This window comes from Ochotona curzoniae, unplaced genomic scaffold (assembly GCF_017591425.1).
Source record: "Ochotona curzoniae isolate NIBS_2020 unplaced genomic scaffold, NIBS_Ocur_1.0 contig_4501, whole genome shotgun sequence".
Taxonomy (NCBI): Eukaryota; Metazoa; Chordata; class Mammalia; order Lagomorpha; family Ochotonidae; genus Ochotona; species Ochotona curzoniae.
In genome coordinates, this window is record NW_024466307.1 from 13,734,614 (window position 1) to 13,761,861 (window position 27,248).

Genomic DNA, 27,248 nt, shown 5'->3' on the forward strand with positions numbered 1-27,248 from the left:
TGGTTAGTTTTCTTTTTAATTATGTAGTTAATGTTGGCACAGAGGTGTGTTTCTTGTCTCTCATCCAGAAGGCTAAGGACATGCTTTTTTTTTACGAAGATATTATGTTGGTTGTCAAAGAGCCGCTGGACTAAAAAGACAAGTGGCATTTTCTGCCTACTCTGTCCTGAACTTGGAAGAGGAACCTGGAGTGGAGTATTGACACAATGGCCCTTTCTTCAGATAGTACTTTAGAGAACTGAACTGGTTAACCTGCCAGATAATTTCCTTTAAAATTCATACCTCTGTGACTTTGGGTTCAAACTGGCAGATTGAACACATGACTTTTATCATCTCTTCCTTCCTAAATCCTTCCAAAAAGGGTGGCGAAAGAATAGGAAAAGTTACAGAACTAAAAGGGTAAAGAGAACAAGAGATTCCAAACAAAGCAAATAAAAGATCAATACACATTTGGAAGCGCAAAGAGGACCCATGACCTTTTAGGACAGCAACAACTGTTTCAACCAAGTGTCCATCAAGTGACTGGGCCAGCAGGATGCCAACTGCTCCACTGTAAGGACCCTATGAGGAACGGCAGTCTTCATGGCATCCATTTGATAGAGGTTAGTGCAAGATGAACATCTTTAGGCTTTAAATTTAGCAGAGTTCGTTGGAGCACTCAGAATCTCTCAAAAGTTCACAGCTCCCTTGAATGTGAGTGTCTGTAGGACCACTGGAAACAAAATGGCAGTCACTTGATTGGTTGCAATTGAGTATTTGCCTAAATGATGCAGTGCATTCGCTGCCTGTCACTGGCTGAAATTCAGCTGCTTCTCAATGGTGGCTGAGATGCAATTGCATGTTAGATTCCTAAATTAGGTTTCAGTTTGTTTATGAAATGAGTTAGGTGACGTGCAGGAACTAGGAATATGAAGGTGGCCTCTGACTAGTAGCATCTGGTTTCCTGAACTCAGCAGTAGGGATGCCATATGGGACTGTAAACGAGGAGATGGATGTGAGCGTCAGCTCTGACCTTCTCTCTGCCCTGCTCCCACAACACTGGCAGCAATATTTCACTCATTGAAGGGATGGATGGGCAGGTTCATCTCTGAAGAATTGTAAAGCCCTAGGGTGGAAAGAGTGATTCCTCTACAACTTAACAGCTGGATGCTGTCCTTCTCCAAATCAACACAGCTTGGTAGTGTCGCTGAGATGCAAAGCCACATCCAGGCATTCCTAGAGACTTTGTGAGGTACTCTGACTTGAATGAGAGAGACAAAGACTGAATCAACTGGAGCAAAGTAAGGAGGGAATAGAAAACAGGAAAAGCTGAAACAAGAAGAGATGTGTTGGTAATGAAATGATGATGGGCAACATGGAAAGCAAGTGGAAGGAAATTTGAGATCATTTCAGCTGATTCAACATCCAAATGTAGGCGTTATACAAAGAAAATGTAAGAATATTGGTGAATATTAATACCAGACGCCTTAAGATTGGAGTGGTCTAAAAGAGTGAATGAGAAATGCCCAGGACTGTGAATTAGAAAGGATACGTGTTAGGGCATATCAGCGAAAGTTCAGAACAGGAAGCCAAAGAGAAAAATATTCCAGAGAAACTGGGAAAGGATACCAATAAATTATGAAAACTGGCGATGATGTTATGAAAAATAAGACAGAGGAGCAAGACCCTTACAATTCTTTTCTAAAAAGCTGTCTCTCAATTCTTTATCTAGACATGATCCAAGTTATGAAGCTACAAGGAAGCTATTCCAAATATGTTGCAGGCACGATGCCTGATCAAACAAAAAAAGGCTTATGAACAAAGTAGTAATCACAGGACAGTGTGCTCAGCAGAGAAAAATATTTATGTAGCATTAACAACTTCAATATTGGTTTAAGAATAAATTGTGGTATGAATTTGTTATCATAGCCGATGGGATGGAAAGAAGACATCAATTCTCTTTGTTGTTTTTTTTTTAAGTAAGAGGTCCATAAATAATAAACCATGAGTCGTTAATCACAATCTCAGCATGAAATGGAAGTGAAGGTAGATACCAGAATGGCCTGTTCCAATGCTGGCAGAAGAGTTGCCTATGAGAAGCAGAATTGGGGGCCCTTGGAAAGAGGACAGCTGCTGCTGCCACTGTAGGCTTTTAGGGCTTTCAGATGTTCAACTGTATAGGTGCTGCTGTGATTTGCGGTTATCTAAAAATATTTATTTTCTGTTTCTAGAACTCCTCTGTCTTTTTCTCTCTAAACTTCCTCATAAGCCCTATCCTGCTGGATGGTTGAAAAACAATAGAATTTCTCCATTAGAGTATTCAGACTTCTCTGCCTCAGCACTCTTTTTCATATAAATTCTCTAGTTGTTTCTAAGCTCAAATCCCTGAAAGTTTCCTTCCCTTGCTGTGTGCCTTCCTTAAGGAGTGCCTGAATTCAGGCTAAGGGAGCGTCACCAAAAGATGGCAGGGTGAAGGGCATGCTCAGTTACGGAGTAGCGGAGTAGCGTTAAAAACTTCAGCTTGGTGAGGGTCTGTGCTATTGTAATACAATGGGGGAAGAAAAGTGAGGGTGGAAAATGGAGAGGAAGGCAGGGGAGGTGGAAGGGAGAATCCCAATACCTACAGAACCTTACCAGGGAAAATAATTAAAACAACAACAAAAAAATGCCCCTTCAACTTGGAATAATTCCACTTCTGTTCCACTCTCATTGGCCAAGAAAATACACTTGACCACCCACAGGTTAGCCCAGAATGCCCTCTTCCCTACCCATGTTAGGGCACAGGTACAGGAGACTGAGCCATGTCTGCTTTGCAATGAAGCCATTGTTCTCCCCCCAAAATGAGATTTCCGAGAAATTTTGGTTGCAAAAACTGCAAGAAATGTAAGCAAACAGGCATGAGCAGTGGTACCTGCTGACCTCAGTTACATCTCAAATTCAAATATATTAATTTTGGGGACAAATAGGAGGAGACAGGAAATTCAGATTAGCAGTTGCCATTGGGGGAAAACAAGAGGAATGCACTGCCCAGGTGTGCTGGAGCAGGCACAAGCCAGGCTGGGGGCTGCTCAGTCATTAGATTGCCCCTCAGCTAGGGTAATCAGTGCGGCTTGATGTGCCTGAAAGTGGCATTGTGACCCCTTCTGATTTTTCTCTAGTTTTATTAATGTGGTCTTGCATTTGAGAAAAATTCAAAATGTTTGCAACGTATGGGAGAAATGGTATGCTTGTGTGCAAATGTGTTTGGATTATGTATCAGAACATGTGGCATAATTAGGCTTAAATATTTTAATGATATCTCATTTGCTCTATCCTTGGAGGATAATTGTAACTCAATAATTTCCCCTTTAGTGCGTTTTGTTTTTACATAACAAAGGCAGCCCTAATGAACCTTTATCTCATTAGAGCGTAATACCAATAATGATTTAAGCATCAAAATGAAACAAAAATTTATCCTAAGTTTCATTCTCTTTTAGATTAATACCACTGATTTCATTCATCTTCTGATTTTCAAATTGCCACGTTGTTAAGATAAAACTACTGATGAAAGATGTTGACCTCCTTGATAGCAAGCAAATTTTTGATATTCTGTGAAAAAATTGAAAATTCTAAAGTTCCCGGTAAGAAGTCACCCACAAGAAGTTTCCCTGGAAGTAATGTGTGTGCAACAAATGAGGAGATTCATATAAATCATGTCAAAGTTGCAGCTCCATGAAAAGGGAAAAGGTTTCGTTTATTTCGAGACAACTAAATATGTATTAGGAGGTTTTCCTGTTGTTGCAGGTAGGAGGGGGGTACAAGTCCCTGCAGGTACAATACCAGAATGTGAGTTCATGTAAGTATAAAGCTTCAGTTCTTCCTGGGCAGTGTTACAGAAAGGATGGGGTGATCTTTGAGTTCTTTTTGACCCATGTGCACAGGCATTGCCTTGGGGTCTGGAGCAGGTGACTGGTGCATCTCTTCCAGGGGTATGACTGAGTGCCTGAAAGATACTCTTTGGAGAACATTACATACTTGCAGCATCTTGAACTTGAAATGAATCACAGTAAAGACTTTGGCACTTGTGAGAGACTTAGCCAGGGACACCAACACTGTGTGTTGTTGCTTTCTTACGTGTGCTCTGAGCTCAGCCAGTCTAGAAACCGCCTTTGCTTTTGCTGTGCATCCTTGAGTCAGGGATGCCAGTGTCTGCCCTGGTTGCCAGCTACCCATGCTGGCAGAAATGACTTGCCAGTCAGCCATGGGCCGTTAATTTTGAATGGATATATGTAAGTGTAAATTTCCCTGAAAATCATATCAAAGGACAGAGGAGCCAACTAGAGTGCATCCTGATAAACCTCAGGACTAAGTGCAGGGGAAACTGATGTTTTATGATTTTCTTTTATGGTATTCTGAAAGCTTTGTTGGTGATGTTGGTGTGTTTTTAAGTGAGAGTAAGCATGATTGCTACTAAAAATATATAAAATATATAAATGTATATAAAATATACATTATAAATGATGTGTTTATAGGTAAAAAGGTCTTTTTCAAAATATCTGAATTCCACCACATGTTTACAGTCTTTGAGTGTGACTATTGAAAGCACATTACTTGCTTTTGAAAGAGCTTAATTGTTACAACTGTTCTATCATGGTCAGAGGAGTTTAGGGACTAAATGAAAGAGGAATGCAACATTATAGTAATAGAAATCTGTATGAATTTTACTGGAAAGCAATGTTTTTAAGTATGTGTCCATTAACTGACATAAAATTTCACTTCACAAGAGCTGTCTTCCACCAACAAAGTTCATAGACTTTAGTAGATTTCAGTAGTTAGTGAACTTGCTTACCCACATAGCATTTAGTGCTTCTAGGCACTTTGTTGTCATCACATTTCATCTTTTTGGATGCTTCAGGAACAGTAACCCACATTCCTTGTCAATACTTCTTTAAGGAGACACACCGGTATTACTATTAAGAATCTGTTTGTCACATTCACATCAGAAGCACCTTATTGGGTCTACCATTTTATAATTTAATTGTTAAAGAAATATCGAATTGCCTCTGGAAAGTAAATACGTTCTTAACCCCACGTGCTGCTGTGTTTGGCTGGTTGGCTCTGTGAACCTACTGCTCTGTAGGTTTCTAAATTCACGTCTCTAACCGGAAGCTGAGAGTTACGTGACCTGCCAATGCCCATGTCCAGTAAATATTCCCCAAAATTGTGATGTTAATTCCCTTGGAATATATATTGTTCTGCCTGATGTGTGGAGTGTATTCAGATGACTTAGGTTGCGGCTTAGTTGTTTTTTACTGAATGCTAAAATTACTGTTTTTGCTCTTTGTTTTAGTGTCAGGAATACTGTTTGAATAGAAACATTTTAACCCTATTTTTTTACTCTGGCTCTTAAAGGATAATTGTGAAGGATCTGCCATCTAAAAATGTTCTAATACTCTGAACTGTTACTTGGAGATGAGATATAAACAAATGGTGAACAATGAGGGTAAAGGAAAAGCTTTTGTATTTCATGCATGATAAAGCTGGACTTGACCACTCATCATGACAACGCCCTTCTGCCCTGTGACGGTTCACAAGAGCAATGTGACAAAGATGGAACAGCGTCACAGCGAGGGGGACAGGCACAGGGGCATGGCATATTCCACCCTTTCTGTAAGAGAGAGGTGGAGTGAAGAAAACCCAGGGGATAGTCAGTGCTTTTTAGGGAAATTCATTGCTTTCAGAACATGTAGTGGCGTGGGAGGGACCAAGCCTATCTGGCGCACAGAATAGATTGGTTTGCAAATGATTCTGTTTGGAATATTGATCGAACCAAAACAGCAAACTGACGCATGACGAAAGTCAGTCCCAGTGTGTTGACAGACTGTAGTGCCAGCTGTGGACTGGACTAGAGGGAATTGCAGTTGCTTTGCGGGGTGTGAACTTGAGGCATGGAAGGTAGCTCTGCAGACAGATAGACATAGCCACGTCAGAGACCCTCTTGTGTGACGTGGCTTCTGAGGCCTTCAGTCTCTGGGGGATCACTTTTGGAGCAACTTGCTGTGTTTCTGATGCCTCACTGTTTTCGGGGTTTACTGTGATCGGTTTCTCTTAAAAGCCTTTTGGTGGAGCATGTTTTAATATTTAAATAGGGGCAACCAAAGTTTAGAAATGTAAAGTGAATCCGTAAAGTAGGACCTAGAACCAAGGTTTCTGACTTCAAATACATGCGTCCAGCCTCCATACCCCTCTGGCTTTCTTTCAGCTGTTAGAGTCCACTGGAGGAGCCTCATTTGGGGAGAGTGCAGGGCCATTGACAGGAGGCAGAGGTTGTAAGATGTGAAACAGACATCATGTTTCAAACTCTTATGGTACTATGTATTTTAGTTTGCAAAGCTAAGGACAATTCTTTGAAAAATGTTACTGCAAACCAGTAGTAGTCTGGTTAGGCAGTTTGCATACAGATAGCAGAACAGATTCAGTGTAGTGTATCCTGATGGTTAGCAGCTGCTGCCTTTGGAATCAGCCCTAGCTTTTCTGGCAAGATGGCTTTCTTCTGGTAGAGTGGTTGGGTCAGGATGTCATTAGATGCCTAAGTCCAGGTTCTTGTCACTGACAGAAAAATATTTGAGGACAAGGCAGAGGCAAAGGTTGGCAGAGGAGTAAGATCGATTTGCCTGTGTAACAAAAGAACACACGGGGCAGTGCTGGCACACGCACTTCACTAGGCCAGGATCAGCTGTGTATATGATTCGGAGGCACGTGCTTAGAGCCTGCGGTAGGTCAATAATGACAGGCGATAGTTTGAAGTTTGAGGTCCACCCATTTCCATTTTTTGGAGATCTCAGAGAAGTGTCTTTCCATCAAGTACATCATATGAGTGAAAGTTTCAGCCGTGGTGATCCCACTGCAATGATACTGCAGTTAGCCACGGGTCATCACGGGACGCACCTGGCAGCCGGCTTGGCTCTCCGTGGTCGGTGTCAGTTTGCAAGAAGCTGTAGTTCTCCAGCTGCAAAGAATTGGGAGTAGGAGGTGGTTCAAGTGGAGCAGGTGGCGCTGCAGAGAGGACCCGGAGACCCCTGCTCCTCTCTGCTACGTCCTTGCCTGCAGCCAGCTTCAAGCCAGCTCCTTGGACTCTCTATGCATCCCATCTATGGAATGGCGATGATGCCAGAACACAGGCCACAGGATCCTGTGAGAGTTAAATAATCCAAAGAAAGTGTTTAAGACGCCTGGTGCAAACCAAACATTCAGTAACTGTTAAGTGTTATTTAATTAGAGATATTATTATTTTAATGTATAGGGACATTAAAGGTTGTTTTTTTCTTTTCTTTTTTAAAATTTATTCACTTTTATTGGAAAGTCAGATATACAGGGATGAGGATCTTCCATCCGATGATCCTCTGAGCTGATCTGAAGTCAAGAACCAGGAGACTCCTGCAGGTCTCCCACACAGGTGCAGGGGCCTAAGACTTTGGGTCATGCTTAACTGCCCTCCCAGGCTACAAGCAGGGAACTGGATGGGAAGTGGGGCCACCCGGACACAAACCGGTGCCCATATGGGATCCTGGCACAAGCAAGGCAAGGACTTTCACCACTAGAATGTTGCGCCGGGCCCAGGTCCTTTTTCTTGAAAAGGAGTTTTTGTACTTCAAAAAGGGAACCTGTTCCTCCTATACCAAAGTGTCTGATAGAACTCAAGTGCAAGGCAGTTCGCACATTTCTGAGCCTTAAACCTCAGCTTTTAGTTGTAGTATAATTTAGGATGAGGGCTTGTAGTTCCACAACAAGAAGGCCAGTAGATGTACAGGGCTTGGCCGGACCTCACTTCCCTGCAGGGTCCCTGTGGGACTGCGGCCAGGGCATCCCGAGGCCAGGGGATCAAGAACTTTATCTTCTTTCCCCGGTTTGCCACTCCAAGTGGTCTTGCAAATCGCTATGGGAAGCCTTGTAAAGGGGATTAAAAACAGGGACGGAGCAAGCCCCTCTGTAGGCTCCTTGATGAAATAAACCACTTTTTCCTAAGCTAAAGACAGCAAGAAGCAGTTAACAGCAACGAAATAAAATCACCACCTGTTTGTGCAACCACATCAAAGAGTTCCGACAAACCCAGGAATGCTTTGATCATCTTCAGCCAGAAGAAAATGATGAGGCTCTTCATTGATAGTTCATGGGGAGTTTGGGGACACTGATCAAAGCAAACTTTTATGACCATAGACTAGAAATTAAAATATCTGCATAGAAGTTCCTCCAGTACACTGTGCTTCTCTGATGAACTGCATATGAAAATTTAGTTGTCTTATGATTAAGCTAAAATTTTTTAAAGATTTATTTGTTTTTATTGGAAAGTCAGATTTATAGAGAGAAGAAGAGAGAGAAAGATCTTCCATCTGCTGGTTCACTACCCAAGTAGCCACACCAGCCAGAGCTGAGCTGACCTAAGGCCAGGAGCCAGGAACCTCTTCCAGGTCTCCCATTTTGGTGCAGGGTCCCAACAACTCGGGCCATCGTTACCACTTCCTCCCCAGGCCACAGACAGGGAGCTGGAAGGGAAATGGAACAGCTGGGATACGAACTGGCACCCTCATGAGATCCTGGTGCATTCAAGGTGAGGACTCCAGCCACTAGACTACTGTGCTGGGCACTGAGTATAAGAGATTAAAGTGTTTTTAAGCAACTAAGCTAAGATTTCATGCAGATGAGGGATATCGAAGGCCAGTGTACACTGTATGTTTTGTAGGCTCTCTCGAGGTCAGTGTAAACTCAACTGAGCAGAATTAAATAAATTGAGAGGAAGTTTTGGCATTCTCTCCCGACCTTTAGGAAAAGTTCTCGTAAATTTTTCAATTTTATGAGAGCCTCACAAGATTGCAGGTTTCACTTCACATACTATAATTATACAGCAGAGGAGCAAAATGTTTATGTCAGAAGGGGTTTCTTTATTGGCATCCTTCTCTCACGGTTTGAAAGTCTGAAATGGAAAACAAAAGTACTGGAAGGTGGGACTCTGCAATGCCTAAAGCTGCTTCTGTGTGAGTGGCATGCGAAACAAAAGGTGAAGTTCAGTGTTGCTTTTAAGTGAGAGCTTGGACATTAGCTGTAGGATCCTCATTAAAGAAAAATATGCTTGTTTCGAACTGCACATTTGTTTTTGTACAGTTAGTGGCTTTTGCCTCTAGTGTGATTGGAAGGCATTTAACAACATATATGAGGTATTTCATAAGGTTTGTAGAAATGAAATTTAAAAATTGCTATTTTGGTTCAAAAAAATTTTTTTGGTAAAAAAAAAAAATCATTTTGGGCCCGGTGCGGCGGCGCAAGTGGTTAAGGTTCTTGCCTTGCACGCCCGGGATCCCATATGGGCGCCGGTTCTATCCCGGCAGCCCCGCTTCCCATCCAGCTCCCTGCCTGTGGCCTGGGAAGGCAGTCGAGGACGGCCCAAAGCTTTGGGCCCCTGCACCCATGTGGGAGACCCGGAAGAGGCTCCTGGCTTCGGATCGGCATAGCATTTGCCGTTGTGTTCACTTGGGGAGTGAATCATCGGACGGAAGATCTTCCTCTGTGTCTCTCCTCTCTGTATATCCGCCTTTCCAATAAAAAAAAAATCTTTAAAAAAAAATCATTTATTTTATGATATAGTTCCACAGGTTCTGGATTTCTCCCTCCTCTTCTCCCCAAATCTCTCCCCTCAACTGATTTCTTCTATATTGTTTAAATAGTACACCCCTTCAGAAATAATCATAAGTCTATCATTCTGCTATTTAAGTGTATCCTGGCATTGTAGGCATGGACAGTGGCAGAGTCCAGTATCCTATTGTCAAGATATAGTTTATAGTCGCAATGGGAAGATTTTTAAATCAGTGCTATGAGGAGTCTTCAAAAAAGTGATGGAAAATGGGAAAAAATCCATGTATCCACTTCAAAAATTGTGCATGAAAATGGGCATATTTAAGTCAATTTTCTATGAACTTTTTGAGCTACTGAAATAACTATAGAAGAACATTATCAGCATCTCTAAAAAAATGTTTAATTTAAAAAAAAATACAAGGAAGGTATATCCCCTCTTTCACTACACTCACCCAAGCCCAAAACACTCAACATTTGCCCCTAAATGGAAGAGCTTGCGTCCCTCTGGTTTGCTTCTGCTTCCTCTTAAGAGTGGAAGGAAATGTTAACACGAAGACCCACAAAGGAAGCCTTACGAAGCCTCAGTGCAGAGCATCTTTCTCTGCGTGAATCAGGGGTCATTCAGCAACTGGCATTTGATGGGAAAACCTCTGACATTTAAAATTCAGTCAAGTCTTTGGTATTGGATTCCAGCTAGTTCCTCAGATACTCCCTCAAAGAGGAAGAAGTGCGTTGATGAATGTCTAAAGTGGTTACGGAAGGAGCTGGCCCTTTCAGGCTGGTGTTGGCCATCCGCTTGGGTCCATGCTGCTGAAGGCTCCTTGTCTCTGCAGAGACAAGGCCAGACGCCAGTTCCTCAACTCAACAAGGATGTTTCCAGGAACAGCAAAGAGATAGCTGCAGATACATTTTGTGCCTTTTTCCAGAAACTAAATTGTTTGTGATGATCTGAGTGTATAAATAAGTAAGCTCCCTCTGGGCACATGAGCATACCCAGAACTGAACGGCCTGATGACATCATCAGTAACTGTCCATGCTTTCCTGGGCTAAGGGACACGTGCTATTTGCTGCACAGGGATCTGTTTTGCCTTTCAGCAAAAAAAATTGTGCTTGCCTTGAATCTAGATTATATCTTTGAGGAAGTAGCATTTGTATTAGTCAAAACTGAGGAATTTAATTAAGAATTATGTCGCTTGCTATTTTCTCCTTTAAAATGTTTACAGCATTGAGTAGCTTGATGAGTGATGGACATATTTAAAAGGGCATCTGGTGCTGATCGTGGAAATTTTAAAAAGAGAAAAAAATTAGTATTTGGTACTGTTGGAAGCTTCTTAGTGCATTGTACTGAATGGCATCCCTGAGATTTTTTTTTTAGCATATATATTTTTTAGCATAGATTGATTCAAACAGGTATGCAGTCAATTGTGAGTTGCAAGGGAAGGGTACTTTAGATTGCCTCTGTGTTAGAAGAGATGAGTCCCAAATCAATCCATGTGTGAAAGTAATCATTCAGTGTGCCCTGCTGATGAAGAGGTTCATAAACAGAAAGAAAAGCACCACTGTTATATCTAAGTGGGTCGATCTCTGTGAAGTTGGCCTCCCCACACTCAGAAAGGATATATCTCCGTTGTCACAATACAGATGATTTTAAAGTACCACCTTGTAGTGTTCATGAGGAAAGCCGGTCCTGTGTTAAAAACCCAAAGGTAAAACTAAAACCAGCTGAGGCAGCAACAAGACCTGCCACTGCCCATTGCCTGGTGGTTACAACAACTGCTGTTGACCACCGGGTCTGGGAGCCCAGGGGGAGAAATGGCGCTTGTGGTGGTCTGCCCATTGCTGGTTCCACCAGAAAAGGGGAGCCATCTGTGGGCTGCACTAGTCCTTGCCATTTAAGTGCAACTGCCACGATGCCAGATTGTACAGCTCTTCAAGAGACACTGGGAATCTTTCATGTTGATATGTTTATTCAAAACAGATTGGGGGTGGGGGTTGGCACATGGTTCAATGGCTAAATCCTCACCTAGCAAGTACCAGAATCCCATATGGGTGCCAGTTTTTGTCCCAGCTTCTCTACTTCCCATGCAACCCCCTGCTTATGGCTTAGGAAAGCAGTGGAGGACGGCCCAAAGCCTTGGGATCCTGCATCCGTGTAGGAGACCCAGAACAAGCTTCTGCTTCCTGGTTTCAGATCAACTTAGCTCCAGCCATCAGTTCTACTTGAGAAGTAACCCAGTGGGTAGAAAATCTTTCTGTGTTTCCCTGTTTTTGTAAATCTGATTTGCCTTTCCAAAAGGCAGTCAAAGAAACAAACAAACAAAACCCACTTAGGTTGGGGGAGGTTAGGGTAAATGCCCTCGCAAGTCCAACTCAGTGTTTGGAGATCAAATTTGAACCAAAATTAGAGAGACTGATTTTGTAGCCTTCTGAGTTAAGTACTAATGTCTGTAAGGTTGTAGAGGAAGTATTGATGTTTTCTGATTTGTGCATGGCAGACAGACAAAGTTACATTGAACAGTTGGGTCCTGAAATTCTCAACCCTTTGCATCTGATCACCTGTGTTTATAACCTGGCTGTGTACCCTGGGCAAGTTACCACCTCTCTTTCCCAGTTCCTGGGTCAGCGAAACTGGACTGATAAAAACTGATATGTCAGAGTTGTTGTGAAGATTCTGATGAACTAATCTAGTGACACATAATATTTGCTCAGTAAATACTGACTGTCAGAATTTGTACAACAAAAGGCTATTCAGATTTGCCTGTGTGTATGTGTGTGTGTGTGTGTGTGTGTGTGTGTGTGTGTTTGAGGGGACTGTAAGTGTGGAGGGTGCGTTTTGTGTTGAATATTGGTTAAGGGTGTAGGTCCTGAAACCAGCAAACCAGGACTAGAATCCTTACTCTACCACTGCATAAACAGAACAAGTTAATTAATTTCTCCAAGTCTTAGATCGTTCATCTTTAAGACAGGAATAATAAAAAAATCAGTGAGATAATGCAAGTAAAGGCAGTGCTTAGCTTGCACATGTGTGTGTGAGTAAAAGTTACTTGTTTATTATTTTCCCATTGTGCACTCGTTCTAGATTTCCAATTGCATGTTAGCTGCTTTTTTCAGGATTGATTTATTTGGAAGGCAGAGTCACAGAGAGGAAGAGGCAGACAGGCGTCTTCCACCTGCTGGTTAGCTGCAGTGGCCAAGCTTGAGCCAGGCCAAAGTCAGAAACCTGGAACTCCATCTGAGACTCCCACGTGAGTGGCAGGGGGCTAAGCATTTGGGCCGCTTTTCTCTGCTTCCTCAGGTACTATTCAAAATGGATTCACAGGGACTCGGATGTGTCATGTTGGGGCTGCAGGTGACAGCCTAATCCACCACATCCCAGTGCTGGCCTATGGCCACTTTTACCTTACTATGGGAAGCCACTTCAGAAAGTTCATGAAAAATGTATGTTATGGGCTAGAGTCCTCGTCATGCATGCACCCGGATCCTATGTGGGCACTGATTCGAGTCCCAGTTGCCCTGCTTCCTATACAGCTCCCTGTTTGTGGCCTTGGAGGGGATTCCAGGACAGCCTGAGGCTTTGGGGTCCTGTACCAAGTGGCAGACCCGGGAGAAGCTCCTGGCTCTTGGCTGCTGGAGGAAGATCTTTCTCTCTGTAAATCTGACTTTCCAATAGAAATAAATACATTTTTATTTACAAAAAATCTTCATTATGAAAAAAGTACTCCTAAGTTTGGAAGGTTTCAAAACAAACTTTAAATGCTATTTTCTCCAACTTTTAGAAATAACCTAATTTGTATTTAAAGGAAATGACATTGCACTTGATTTTTCAAATTCATTTTCATGTGCCATGTTACATCAGTAGTCCTCAGACGGGGTGATGTCACCCTTCAGAGGATGTTGGGTGAAGCCTGGAGATCTTTTTGGTAGACACAACAGGAGGACATGCTTTTGGCGTCCTGTGAGTAAAGACTAAACATCCTTGAACGCTTCTGACACCCCCCGTCACAACCAAGAACTGTATCGGTCAAATGTCGATAGTGCAGAGTTTGAGAAGCTCTTCAGAACAGCCATGACCTTGATTTTGTACTGTGCTTGGTATGCAAGGGAAGGGGAGTTTCTGTTATTTCAAACCATTATTTCTCTAATGCTCAGATAGAAGTCAACATTTGAGATAAACTATATTCAGTAAAATATTTTAAAATGCATCCATGCTTACTTTCTTTTGGATATAAAAAATAATAAATCTGGCAAGAATGAAGACTACCAAAGCGTAGCGTAAGAAAGTGAAAGTTTGCTCACCCCTCCCCTCCCCCCATAGAAAACCACTGGAAATGTAACAGTTTGAATTACATTACTTTGTACATAATTATGTACAACATTATATAGTTTGAATTTTTGAAATAAGCATCTTGTTTTCTTTTCTTCTGGAGCAATTCATTTCTAAAGCCATGCATGACACAGAGAAAGGTGGACACCAGGGTGGGGGCAGCCTAGCATGGAATGATGGAGCAGCAAGGGGGAGGCAGCCATGAATGTGGTGGGCTCTGTGACCTGGCATGGGCTATCAGAGCCCACACAGGGTGAGGAGGGCACTCCCAGGTGCTCAGTCCCCTGTTGGGTGTCCATAAGGCCACACAGGGTGCAAAACACAGTAAGGAAAGTCTGGTGATGAGAAGGGGTGTTCAAGAGCAGAGAAGTGCTCCAAGAATGACAGACAGGTGTCAGAGGGCACACAAGCGAGCGTGAGGGAGCTGCAGTTGAGCAAATTCGAGCATCAGCGTGATGTATGTAAATAGATAAATTAATCAATCCAATAGTGTGAAGAAAACTTAATAAAATAAGAATGAATGAATACATTGGAAGCTTTATGAGAAATAAAGCATTTAGAAAGTTAGCAATTGGCCTCTCCACCAACAAATATTAATCCTAAAGTTAAAAAAAATACTAACTACATTGAAAGAGCCTAGAATACATCATCTTATGCAAATGTTTGAAGTTACTGTCATTGATTATGGAGCTAGTCAAATTTGAGCACCATGCTATAAAATGGTGTGTGGGCAGCTTCCAAGGAAAGATGGTTCTCAGCTCCTGGCGTCCATACTGTTGGATAGGCAGCTTCACATCAGAGTGGGATGCAATTACGCAGCTCACCAGATGTTGCAAGATTCATGATGGACACCTTCTGATGCAACGTCATAAAAGACATTGTACCAGCTAGGAAAGCGAGCTTCTCTACTGGGATGCCGCTCAAGCAGCCCAAAGCAGAGGCCTGCATGACGCAGATGTGTTTCTGCTGACAGCCAGAGTTAACTCCCTAGCCATGTGTGCCAGTCACCTTCATCTTGTGAGCAAATCTTCCAGTTTCAGGCCTCCCGCTGACTCTGGTTCTGTTTAACATCTTGGTGCAGCCTCGAGAAAGACCACTCAGCTAAGCTCTTCCCGATGTACAAGAGATAACTTCCTGTTTTCAAATTAGATTACTTTGATGTGCAGCATCGAGCAACGAACAGATGCGGTGAGAGAGCAGCACAGGGTTGCTTCCATGATTTTCCCATCAGGGTTGCATTAAGCTGAATCTGGCCCTGTAAACAGACATAAAGCAAACACTGATGGCAAGGCATCCTGCAAAAATAGCTGGTCTGTCATCTCCAATAGAATTGGGGTCATAAAAATTAGTTCCCGAGTGGAGGGCACTGGAGACCTGACAATGCTGCATGCAGTGCATGAGCCTCAGCTGGACCGGCTTTGCTTAGAAAGCGTGTTATTGGGGCCATGTCAGGAGAGTGAGGTTAGATGATAGCAATTTGTCAGTATGAATTTTCTGATTTTGATGGCTGAACTGAGGTTATGCCCTAAAATGTTCTTGTTTTTATGTAGTCAGGGATGTCAAAGAAATGGGTCAGTAACTTCCTCTTAAATGGTTACGGGAAGAAAGTTATTTCTACTGCATTGCAACATTTCGAAAAGTTTGAAATTGTCCAAAAAATATTTAAGCTATGCAGAAAGAAAAAAATAATTGATCACATCATATGCACATGGCTATAATAATAGACTAATTTGTTCTTTCTAAAATGACATGCATTCTATTCTGATTTTTTGTGAGAGAAATGTATGTATATATAATTTTAACTGATTTCCTATCAATGAGTATTTAAATTGCTTCTAATCCTCTGATATCATAAATATCCAGCTCTTCATTATTAAAAGCAATGCTACTGAATAATCTTATAAATATGTTTGTGTCCTTGTTCAGTTTTTGCCCAGGAATAATAAATCCCTAAAAGGCAGATTGCCTTGTTGGTGGGTGTGCATCCTTTCATCGGGTTGCCATCAGTCATTCTCGTGGACTGCATAAAAGCTCCTTCAAAGAAGATGATATTCATAATTTGTTAATTCATTTTGTTTGTTTTTCCCCACGGGAAAGTGGTTACTAAGGGGGAGGAAACTGTGTCTTGATTATTACTGTTCCCAACATTCGGGCGATGTATTTCTTATTTGCAACAGCAGTAATAATGGGAATTTATAATGTGCCTGGCACTGACCTGAGGTTATTAATTCTGTTATTATTAGCAAACAGCCCTCTTCTGAGGTAGAAGATATTGCTGTTGTGGCAGTGGAGAAATTGAGGCCCCAGAAGGCTAGACACCTGGCCAGCTTCTCACTGCTCATTCAAGCTGGAGACAGGAAGCAGCTTTCCTTCTGTTTGCCAGTAGCCACTGTGCTATATGGGTTCCCTCCCTGGAGAAATGAACCAGTGAGTGAATGGCCAAGGTATCTGGTTCTTGATCCAGTTACAGGTTGCTGCTAGCTTTCTTTTTCTTCCTCTTTTTCCTTTTCTTCTTCTTCTTTAACATGCAAATTAGTAGGACTGCATTTTCTGTTTTGGAAGAGTCAAATTAGCTTTAGGGGCCTCACGACTCACTCTCCAAGGGTGCTTCCAAAATGTTTGGGAAAAAAAACGTGTGAAACCAGAAGTTCATTTGAATGCAAACGTTTTTGACGTCCACTCAGAGCTTTTTCGTGATGCTGTGTTATCTGCGACGTTTTTGAACACCCTTCTTATGCATCAATTTCAAAGTTTCTCATCCAACTACACATCTCATTTTATTAGTTTTCCATGATTTTTTTGGAGGCACCTCATGCTTACTAGCTAATAATACTGTTCCTGGAATTAATATCCATCTGAGTCTACAAATATAAGTCTTACTTTAAAATTTTATAAGCAGACAAAATATTTGGAAAGACTTATAAAAAATCCTGGATATGCAGTTTGAGTCTAGGGATTTGCTTTTCAAACACTGTCCTCCCCTCACCCCCACCCTCCTTTTGCACCTGCTGTGCCCTGCGCATGCATTAGGTTCCTTGTCCATCTCCCACAGTAAAAGCTCTAATAACTGCCCCCTAAGGTCTTGCATGATGCCCACCTCTGCCATTGAAGAAGTTTTCAGCTCCTTTAACAGCCTATATTCTCTGAGTTTTGTTCTTCTTCTAAGTGGCTAATATGTATCAACTTCGGTATTTTGTGCAGAGTATGAAATTATCATTTTTAAAGAGGTACATGAATTATCTCAGGGAAATACATTTTGACTATTTTAAATCGTAAGGAGATGATTAAGATTTGAATAGCTGATATTCCACATGTTTAGGAATCATAAATGAAATGATTAGAACCGTTTTTTTTTTAATTGATGATTTCTATTTTGCCCTTAATTTACAATATATCAAGAAACTAGACACATAATCAGCTTTCATTCCTCTAAGACCTTTTGTTCTTTCCATGGCTACAAAGATCAACTTTGCTTTTTCACTTGCAGTTTCAAATCCCTTTTGTTTAAGTGGGTGGTTTAGAGACATCAAAGGTAATAAAATCAATCTAAGAGATAAGTGGGTTTTTTTTTATTCAAATGCTAGTCCCTTAAGGGTGTGTTCCTGTTAGAAACCTGTACTAAATTTGTTTTCAAGGGTTTGTATAACACCAAATCTCTTGCCAGCTGCATGAGAGGCTGTCCTTGAATCCTGTTCTGAATAAAATGATAAAATACAATCTCTTCTCACATTCATTTTTAAAAGGAACTTGGAAGAGCATTAGAGATTGCCCTTTGACAGGTTAGAACTCCATTGCTAGCAAAGCTGATAGCCTTCAGGCCAATTGTTTCTCCTAAGCTAGGAGCTCTTTACCCACAGGATATGGACAAAGCTGGAGGGTTTTGTGGCTGAATGCTCAAACAGCAAGCACAGGGTAAATTCAAACAGACTCTATCAGTCTTTTAGAAATGCCATTGCTTATGTAAATGCTGGTGGACCACAAGCATCCTCAAACTGGGTGGCTATTCGATGGTGCTCTGTCTGTTTTCGGTGAATGGTATGTTTCTTCCATTTGGAGAGCACTGACCCTAAACAGAGTGTCATCCAATTTAAGGTTAGTTAATGCTTTTTAAAATATTTGCTTGAATTCTGTTTTTTTTTTTTCCTTTCTTTCTCTGTTCCTTTTTTTTTTTTCAGTTTAGTTTTGCAATTGTATGATTCTTAAGATGATTTAGAAAATATTTTCTTGTGGAACGTTTTCATAAGACTTTGTTGATTTTTTTTCTGCTCTCATCTGGCATCTCGTTAAGCCCCCATATGCCATGTTTTGGTGGTATCATCCACGAGCCTCGCTTCTCATTTAGACTCCATGGCAAGTTCTTGATCGCAGGCTTTGAGTTGGAGCGTCTCTGAATCATGTTTATAATTTTCGATTAAAATCATACTTAAAGAAATCTCTTTGGAGGCCTTTTGCCTAGTGCACAATACATCTTTAGTTCATGCTTTCTGACCAAAAATATGAGCACTCTTGATGTACATACAGTATGTTCAGAAAAATGGTAAAGTCAAAATATGAGTATTTAAAAGTTTAGCCTAATTATGTCCTTTTTGTGAAATCTTATGATCCCCTTAAGAGTGAAGAGAAATTTTCTGCCCTGCCCTGTAAATGGTTGCTGGAATAAATTAAGGAGAAAAGGCTCAGTCTTGGGGAGATGCTGCAGGGGAAAATCACAGCTGGGGGCAGTGGTGGGCATGGGGTTACCCACCTAACCCCAGGGAAGAGCAGAAGGGGGATTGGTAGATTTGCAGATGATTGTTGGGCGGGCAGTGAGCCTGGAGACCATCACTTGGGAGTATGGAAGAGCCCCAGGGACGCAGGCCCTGCAGACCAGTGCATGCGGCATGCCTGCAGTCCTGCTCGGCTGGAATACAGAAATTTCAGGCTGAGTAGGGACAACAGCTTTGTTCTCTTCTGCCAAGCCTGGTTTTTAAGCAGGTTGAGGCCAGCCAAGAGAGACCCAGACTTTGAGACCATCTGTTGAGCTGCCATTTTCTGAACCTCCACCTCTTTGATGTATGTTAGCAGGAAATTATTGGTCTCAGATTTTGTAGATGAAATACACTGAGGGACATACTGAAATTCTCCATGTTGTTTCTAATCGTGTTACTACATCTCCAAATGTTACTTAGCAAAGAATAATTTAGGGTGCACCAGCATTTTAGCACAGTGAGTTAAGCCATTCCATATGGGAATACCAGATGGAGTCCTGGCTTGCTCCACTTTCAATCCATCTCTCAGCTATTGCACCTGCCAAAGCAGCAGCCAGTGGCCCAAGTGCTTGGGGCTCCTACTTCCCATAAAGGAGACTGGGATGGAGTTCCAAGTACTGGGGAACATGTTGGAGAATGAAGCAGTAAATGGAAGATCTCTCTTTCTCTCTCATTCTCTCTCTCTCTCTGTCTCTCTCTTTCTCTCCCTCCCTCCCTCTCTCTCTGTCAAATAAATATTCCCAGGAGTATCCTTGGAGAGGGCTGTTTTAGAAATGGTTACTTTGTGTGTCAGATACAAGACTTCTAAATGGGCCTTTTCATTTCACCTGACATGTTAGCTCTAGAGTTTGGGGTGGCTTTAAAGCAACACTTGAGAACTTGGGCAATTACTTTTGTGATGAAACAGCCCAGATCCTGCTGCTCTGGGACCTGCATGCCTGAATACGCCTTTGTTCTCAACATCTTTATCTGGTTGCTGTGGCGTCCGATTGCTTTGTCTTTGCCTAAGTTGTGTGTGTGTCTTGGGCTTCAACCCTGTCTGGGGGAATAACTTTTGTTGACATTTAGCAGCAATATATTTAGAGAGTATTTTGTGAGAGAAGGAAGTAAGGAGAAGAAACCAGAGAGTGGAGTGGTTAAGAGAAAAAAAGAGGGAAAAGGAGGGAGGGGTGTGTGTGTGTGTGTGTATGTGTTTAGAAAAAGAAAACATGAGTGGATGTGTAGGCGGAAGAGTCCCGAGCGAGCAAGGGCCCTGTGTCCTCGGGGTGGCAAAATCTTGGGGGAGGGCGGTGCGCAGAACCCAGGCTGGGGCGCACGCCGGTGAAACTACTGATGGATTAAAGAACCTCCACGGGGATTTGCTGAGGACAATCGCTGTAATGTGTTAGTCATCCATTATCTGCTTCTATTTTTGCAGGTTCTGAATGATGACTGACGCGGGTTGGTGTGAGCTCCCGCGCGGTCCCCGTCCCTCCCCAGCCGGGAGGTATCCGCACGCCTAGCCCTCCCAGCACCAGGGCAGAGGCGGGCAGATCTGGAGCCAGGCAGCCTCCGGCTCCCTCTCGCACACCGGACAGCCTCGCGCCCCCAGTCGCCTCTCCGTGTCGCCGCCTTCGCTGTGTCCAGCTCTCCGCTCTCGCCAGCCAGGCAGCCGGAGTGTAGTCGCGGCCGCAGGACGCCCGCCACGCCGGGCATGAAGTAGCTGCGACCCGCGACGCCGCTGCCCGGTCCTCTCCAGGCGGGGCTCGAGTGGCATGGCCATGGCCGGCCGCGCACGCAGCCTGCTGCTTCTCATCCTGGTTGCTCACGCCAGCTGCCTGGGCTTCCGAAGCCCACTTTCAGTCTTCAAGAGGTGGGTGTGCGTGTGCGTGCGTGTGTGTGTATGAGAGAAGGAGAGAGAGAGAGAGAGAGAGAGAGAGAGACGCAGCATGCTGGGGTGTGTGGTGTTGGCCGCTGTCATCACTTTTAGGAGCCCACAAGGCAGCTCTGTGGGGCTCAGACGACTTGGGCTAAAAGCCCAGTAACTTCTTGTAAAATCAGCCTTGGCAAGAATAGAGAAAAGAAAAAAAAAAAAGCCCCACTCTATTGCAGCCAAGCTGCTTTGGCTTTCAAAACTCCGATTAGAAGTTATGATTTCCAATACTAATCACTCCCTCTTGGGGAGGTATTTGGGAAACTACAGTGCAGTGGCTTCTAACTGCTCGGAGAAGAAAAGATCAAGATGGATCAGTGGTGGGAAGCAAGTCAGGGGCTGCCATCGCTCGCGAGGAAACGTTGAGCCCTTTCGCATGCCTCATAATTACCATATTAAATATTTATGCCCTTGTACATTTGTAATTCACATCGCCGTCTTTTATTTTCTGCCTGCTGCAACTCTGCCGCCTGTCAGGATTACGGCTGTGGGCATTTGCGTTGTTGTTTATTTCTGACCAATAATTCTTCTGAGTGTCTATTATAGACTTAGAAACGTTTCTGCTGGGTTATGGTGAACAGTTTTGCCATTAGAAAATTGGCATGCGCATGGTAATATCTGATAGATCAGTACTGTATCCTCACCCACTAGAAGCCAAGGTCTGTTTTGACTGTGCAGCCAGCTCTCCAACGCAGATTACATGGCTGCTTTTGTAACTTATGTTTTATTTACAGATTAGGTGTCTGTTGTTCTTGGATGAAATAATGCAATTTTGAGTATGTTTAGAAAACTAATGTAGTTTTTATTTGTTCAGTGCTTTCACTGGATCAAAACCTGTAACATTCAACCTTGAAGTCACAGAATTTTTTTTTTTTAATTACCTTTTTCAAGTTTAGATTCTATCGTGTTTAGGAATATTGAAATTATCTTTTTTTTTTTTTTGAAGGTTTAAAGAACCTACCAGATCATTTTCCAATGAATGTCTTGGCACCACCAGACCAGTCATTCCCATTGATTCCTCTGATTTTGCGATGGACATCCGCATGCCGGGGGTGACACCCAAACAGGTGAGGTATTCTGCTATCTGCGCTAAAGTAAGGGGACTGCATCCTAAGGCGGAGTAACTTCTTTCAAAGTTTTTAAAACATGTTGTTGTCAGCACTGCTAGGACAGGGCTAGGTTTGGAATGATTGAGCGCTGAAAGAAAGAGGACTTTTTTTGAGGCACATCTTCCATTTTCTTTCCACCGTTTAAGTCCTGTTGTTATTTGTGGTGAAAAACGGAACGTGCAAGGTTGGCGTTCTGAGATTGTGGAGGGACAGCGTCAGGAATGCAGCGTGTGTGTGCGCATGGAAATCTGAAGACTCATTCTGATAAGGGGAGATGGCCCCAACCAGCTGCCTCTAAGAGATTGCTCTGTTTAAATACCCTGCTGTGGCTGCCACAAGTCGAGAAATAACAAATAGGCATTTACTGCCAAGATTTTGGAAAAGCGAAATATTCCAGTCTCTGAAAAATTAAGAGAACTGTGCATGGCGATGGCCGACTCTGATTTCCCGTTCTCCGGTTTGCTTGGCACAAGGGGTGTGCCTGGAGGAGTCGGGATGGAGCCTGGTACAGGTAGTTTGTGAAGCCCTTTGAGCAGCGCTCCGTGGTTGCCAGGGCTTTTCCGGCTGGGATGCGCATGAGAGGCCCACACCACTGTCATGCGTGCAAGGCGCTCCATTTAGCATTGAAAGACCAGAATTAATTAGACTTTGAAGCCAAGCAGCACAGGGATTCATCTGTAGCTAGGGAAGAGGTCTCCTGGTTTTAAAAGGCTGTAGACCTGCTAAAAGACCTGACTGTCGCAGGGCTGCCTCGCAGGTGACTCACTGTCACAGATAACATCTATTTTTCTCTCTGTGTTCCACCCCGCCCTTGTAGTGGCAAAATAAAAGTATTTTACTTATTGTGAAAAATTTCCTTTGGAATCAGCATCATCTAATTCTGTAGCTCTAGAAAACATACACAGGCCTTTTACTTGGGGACTAAAGACTGACAGCAGCTTATTTGAGGGTTGGTGGGTTATCTGATTAACCACAAACAACTCTTTTGCTGTTGCAAAAAGACCCTCAACCTGCCCTCAACCCAAATGGCCATGCAGTTGCCATTTCTGTGCATTTCACTATTACCGCCCTGGCATCTTCCACTGCTTTTGCTGATTATTTAATCTTTGGGCAAGAAACAAAACTGTGCGATGAGATTGACGCTGAGAGAGAGGCGGGATGGCGGCTGCCGGTGAAGGGTGCCTCTTTCCTCAGTTTTGAAAGTGAGTTTTTCCCCTGTATTTGCTTAAGCTGTGTTGCTATTACCTCTTTGACAATGTCCACTAATTGCTCTTTCAGTATCCCTTTCAGAGAAGAATATCATAATTCTATCTTCTGTTGTGGTTCGTTCTTGTTATTTTTCTTTTCATTATTAAGAGCAATGACATTTACATATGTGAACAATAACAGTGGGCAAGTGTGTGAGGATCGGTCAACTCAGAGAAAGCTGGTGGAGGAACTGAGTCATACAGCAGGTGGAAGAGCTTCATTTTCAGAAAATAAAGACCGTTTAGTTAATCTAAACAGCTTTTCAGACAACTCCATAGCAGTGGAACATAAATGATGGAAATGATTGCCTTTGATTTTGGACGATTTGTGTTCATCTGGGCCTCGGGCAGTTGGTTGTTCAGATGTGCTCATTGTCTTCCCAGCATAACCAGATTGCCCCACGCTCATGCTCGCTGGGTTCCCTAGAGCTTTCCATCAAGCCTCCGCAGGTGGAGCACAGGGCCTGGGATTAGCAAGTAGCCACTTCCCACTTCCCATTCCACAAATGGTTCAGAAGTAAGTGGGTGACCTAGCACAGTCCCGTCAGACCTTAGCACTTGGCTTGTGCGTGGGAGCAGTCGGCTTGTAGACCTGGAGCCTGCGGAGCTCCCAGGAGCTGTGTCTAGGATAAAGCTGGGGTGTCATGGAAACGGTGCAGACACAGGAAGACTGCATGCTCTTGTGACCTCACTGCTTGGTGAACTTGCAGTTAACTTCGTCTTTCTTACTATAGCCAGGTTCAGTTGCTTGGGGTTTGTTTTGGTTGCAGCTAAGTCTGTGGCTGGGTAAGTAGTTGTGCTAGGCCTGATGAGCTCAGAACTGTCTATCAAATACCTACACTTTGCCCTGTTACTCTTGGTTGGCCACATGCCCTGAGTACCCGGCTGGGTCTGAGCGAAGGATAGGTCGTACACCTGGTAATCTTCCTGAAAAATGATAGACCTCCTATTGAATATACCTGGGAAAGGATGAATAGAACCCCAAAGCCATTCTCTCTCCAAATTCAGTTCTCTTTGTGAGAAAAGCCTAGAACTTTCATGCTGTAGTTTTGGTGAGGAAAGTAATTTTTTCCTAAATTTCAGATTAAATTAAGAGTTGCTGCAGACCCTTAATTGGATCCATCTAGGTCTTCCATCTGTGGTCGGGTGTGTTCTCGGGAAGTTGGATGAGAAGGGGAGGGGCCAAGAGGTGAATCAGTCACTCTGATATGGGGTTAGAGTTTCCCAAGTGATGTCCCAACATGTGTCAAACACCTACCCCCCAACTTGCATTTTTTAATGGCAGAGGACCGAGAAGAATCAGATTTAAAGGAAAGAGCAAGCGGTTGAGTTGGTAGTGGAGCTAGACCAGGTTGGTTAAAGCAGTGTGTTCGTTTACCAGATTGGAGCATCGTGTAAGTCTTGGCGCCAACGAGCTTCAGTGCATCTGATTTGCGTCCTTTCCTCTGGAACCCGGTGATTGTTAATGAGGCTTGGACAGAGAAGCAAGCAGATGCAGAAGAGCCAGAAAGGCAACCCTGGGACTGCACAGATGGCGTGGTGACCTGCTAGCTATGTAGAGCGCAGTTAGATCAGTGTCTTCCCAAAGACCTGGGAGTTGTGATCCCTTTGGCCAGACGAAAGGCCTTCATGGCACCCACCACGGATGACTCCTATTGGACTAGTCCAGTAAAGCCAGGGAAAGCAGTTTATTACCCATTGCAGTGCTAGGTTTTTTTTTTTTAAAGGCTTATTTTATTTTTGTTGGAAAGCCAGGTATACAGAGGGGGAGAGACACAGTGGAAGATCTCACATCTGTTGATTCACTCCCCAAGTGGCTGCAATGGCCCAAGCTGAACCAATCTGAAACCAGGAACCTGGAACCTCTTCTGGATCTCCCAAATGGGTACAGGGTCCCAAGGCTTTGGGCCGTCCTCAACTGCTTCCCCAAGCCACACTCAGTGAGCTGGATGGGAAGTGGAGCTGTTGGGATTAGAACCAGCACCCATATGGGATCCTGGCTTAATTTAAGGGAGAACTTTAGCCTCTAGGTTACTGCATCGGACCCACAGTGTTAGTTTTTAATCATTATAAGCTCATGCTTTCTTTCCTCCCACTTGAAAAGTTGTTAAATAATGTCCATCCCGTTTTAACCAGTGTCCTGTTAATCACTTTTTTTTTTCAGGATTTAGAGGATTGGAGAGAAATTGTCTAGGGTAGAGATGAAATAAGGATATGGTGTCAAATTCAGCAGAGCCACAAAATGGTGATCTCTTTCTCTACTTTACAAATATTTTTTTCTTGATTGTTAAGCTATTTGAAAGGAAGAGTGCTAAAGACGAGGGGAGAGGGAAAGGAGGAAGGGAGGAGGGAGAGAGAGCAAGAAAGAGACAGTGACACAAAAAGAGAAGGAGAGCACTTGAGTGGGCTCCTTGCAGTTGGTTCACTCCCCAGTGCCCGCTGCCGCTGGGGCTGGGCCAGGCCCAGAGCGGGACCGGGTGCCCAGTCCAGACCTCCCACGTGGGCAGCAGGAGCTTAATGGCGTGCACCCTCACCTGCTGCCTGCCACTGCAGTTACCAGTGAGCGCCTAAGATCCAGCCAAGCCAAGGTCCCTTAGCCAGGCAGAACACACCCTCCTCCTCTGGCCAGGTCTCATTTTAGTCCTTTCTCTGTTGCATTGGTTTCCTTATCTTATGTGGCCCCCTGTGGATTTTTGCTGTCACCCACTGTCACATCAGCAAACAAACGGACTTGACAATCTGCCTGTTCCTTCATGGCCACAAAGAAGTGCTGTCCTCAGTCCGATGAGTAACTGTCCTGTGGCGTTTGATTTTTTTTTTTAAATAAGGCCAGTGAAGGCATTATTAAAATGATTTGACATGAAGTTGATGGTTCCATCTAAGTCATAGCCAGGGGTTAGAAGGAGGCTTTGGAAGCAGGCCAGCAGCATTCTGGTCTCCATTCTCGCAATTTCAGCCCTAGTATGTTTCTTAACCTGCTAGTCTTGTTCCTGCCTCTGTAGGAAGGATAATAATAGTGAACAACTCAGGGAAGTTCTAAAGACCAAAGAGAGATGAACAGTCACACGTTCAGATGCCCTGTGGGGGACGGGCTCCCCAGGACCTGGCAACCACTACTCTATCTTTAGCTCTTGTATGATCACCTGTGTCTTTGACCCTATAGCTGAGTGACGTCACGTGGTATTTGTCTTTCTGTGCTTGGTTGGTTGCACTTAACATCACCACCTCCGTTGTGCCTGCACTGCTAAGTGCGCACGCCCCTCCAGCCTGGTGCTGTCATTGCCCTCGCGTGAGCGCCCCCGAGAGGGACTGTGGATTCCCGTGGAATTGCAGCTTTGCTTTTTGGAGGGAGCGCTGTTGCTTTCCACCAAGTTGCACTCGTTTACAGACCCACCCTGTGCTTTCTCTCCAGAGCCTGGTCACCACTTGCTATCTTCTGTCACTTGGTTAAAAGTGAATCTAACTGGAGTGGGAGGATACCACATCCTGGTTTCACTTTGCGTTTCCCCAAAGATTAGTGCTGTTGAGCATTTTGTTGTGTAGCTAACCGCTTGCTATGTCATTTCTTCTTTGAAGGCGTGTCTGTTTACATCGACTGTCCATGTTTTAATTGGATCTGTCTGTTTGCTCTTTGCTGTTGAGTCGAGGAGTTGCTTGTGTGTGGGATGTTAGACATTCCTCAGATGCACAGCCTGCCAATGTATTCTCCCGTTCTGTGGATTGCCTTTTCGTTATGTTAACCGTTTTCTTTGGTGAGAAGAAGTTCTTTAGCTTGATGAAATATCCTCCCCGCCCCCTTTTTTTTAACTTTAGCTTTTGTTTCCTGTGTGAAAGCGTGGGGTAAGGGTGTGAATCTAACATAATACCTTTGCCCATTTGTTTCTCAAGCATTTCCACCTGTGTTTTCTTCTAGAAGATTCATGGTTTCAGGTAGATATAGGCCTTTAGTCCATTTTGAGTTGATTTTTTTGTGCAGTGAATAATGAAAATAATGTCGTTTTTGTGCATTTGGATTTATCCAAGATTTCCAGGTTTTTTAGAGAAGCTTTCACAGAGAAGACCATGCTTTCTCTACTGTATTTCTTAGCACAGTTGTCAAGCAAGCATCAGTTGACTGAATGTGTGGGTTTACTTCTAGACTCTATTCCATTGGTCTATTTTTCCGTTTTTATACAAATAAAATGGTATGCTGTTTTTAACTGCTGTGGCTTTGGAATGTATTTTATATTTTAAATTAGATACTGATTTATTCGAAAAGCAGAAAACACAGAGAGCTCCCATCTACCGATTCACTCCTGAAATGCTCGCAAGAGTTGGGCTGGA

General features: G+C 43.4%; 1 protein-coding gene across 20 annotated transcripts in view; it reads left to right on the forward strand.

Annotated features, from left to right (window-relative positions):
• The first annotated feature begins 19,602 nt into the window (after positions 1 to 19,602).
• Positions 19,603 to 27,248, forward strand: part of PAM (peptidylglycine alpha-amidating monooxygenase) — a 140,901-nt gene continuing 133,255 nt past the window's right edge. For 19 of the 20 annotated variants that reach the window (XM_040986097.1, XM_040986098.1, XM_040986103.1 and 16 more), the window contains exons 1-2: positions 19,867 to 20,509; positions 21,516 to 21,636. In XM_040986097.1, the coding sequence (XP_040842031.1) occupies positions 20,412 to 20,509; positions 21,516 to 21,636 (219 nt within the window). In that variant the 5' untranslated portion in view covers positions 19,867 to 20,411. Of the gene's footprint in view, positions 19,671 to 19,866; positions 20,510 to 21,515; positions 21,637 to 27,248 lie in introns of those variants that run through there. The other variant, XM_040986094.1, reaches the window with a different exon arrangement.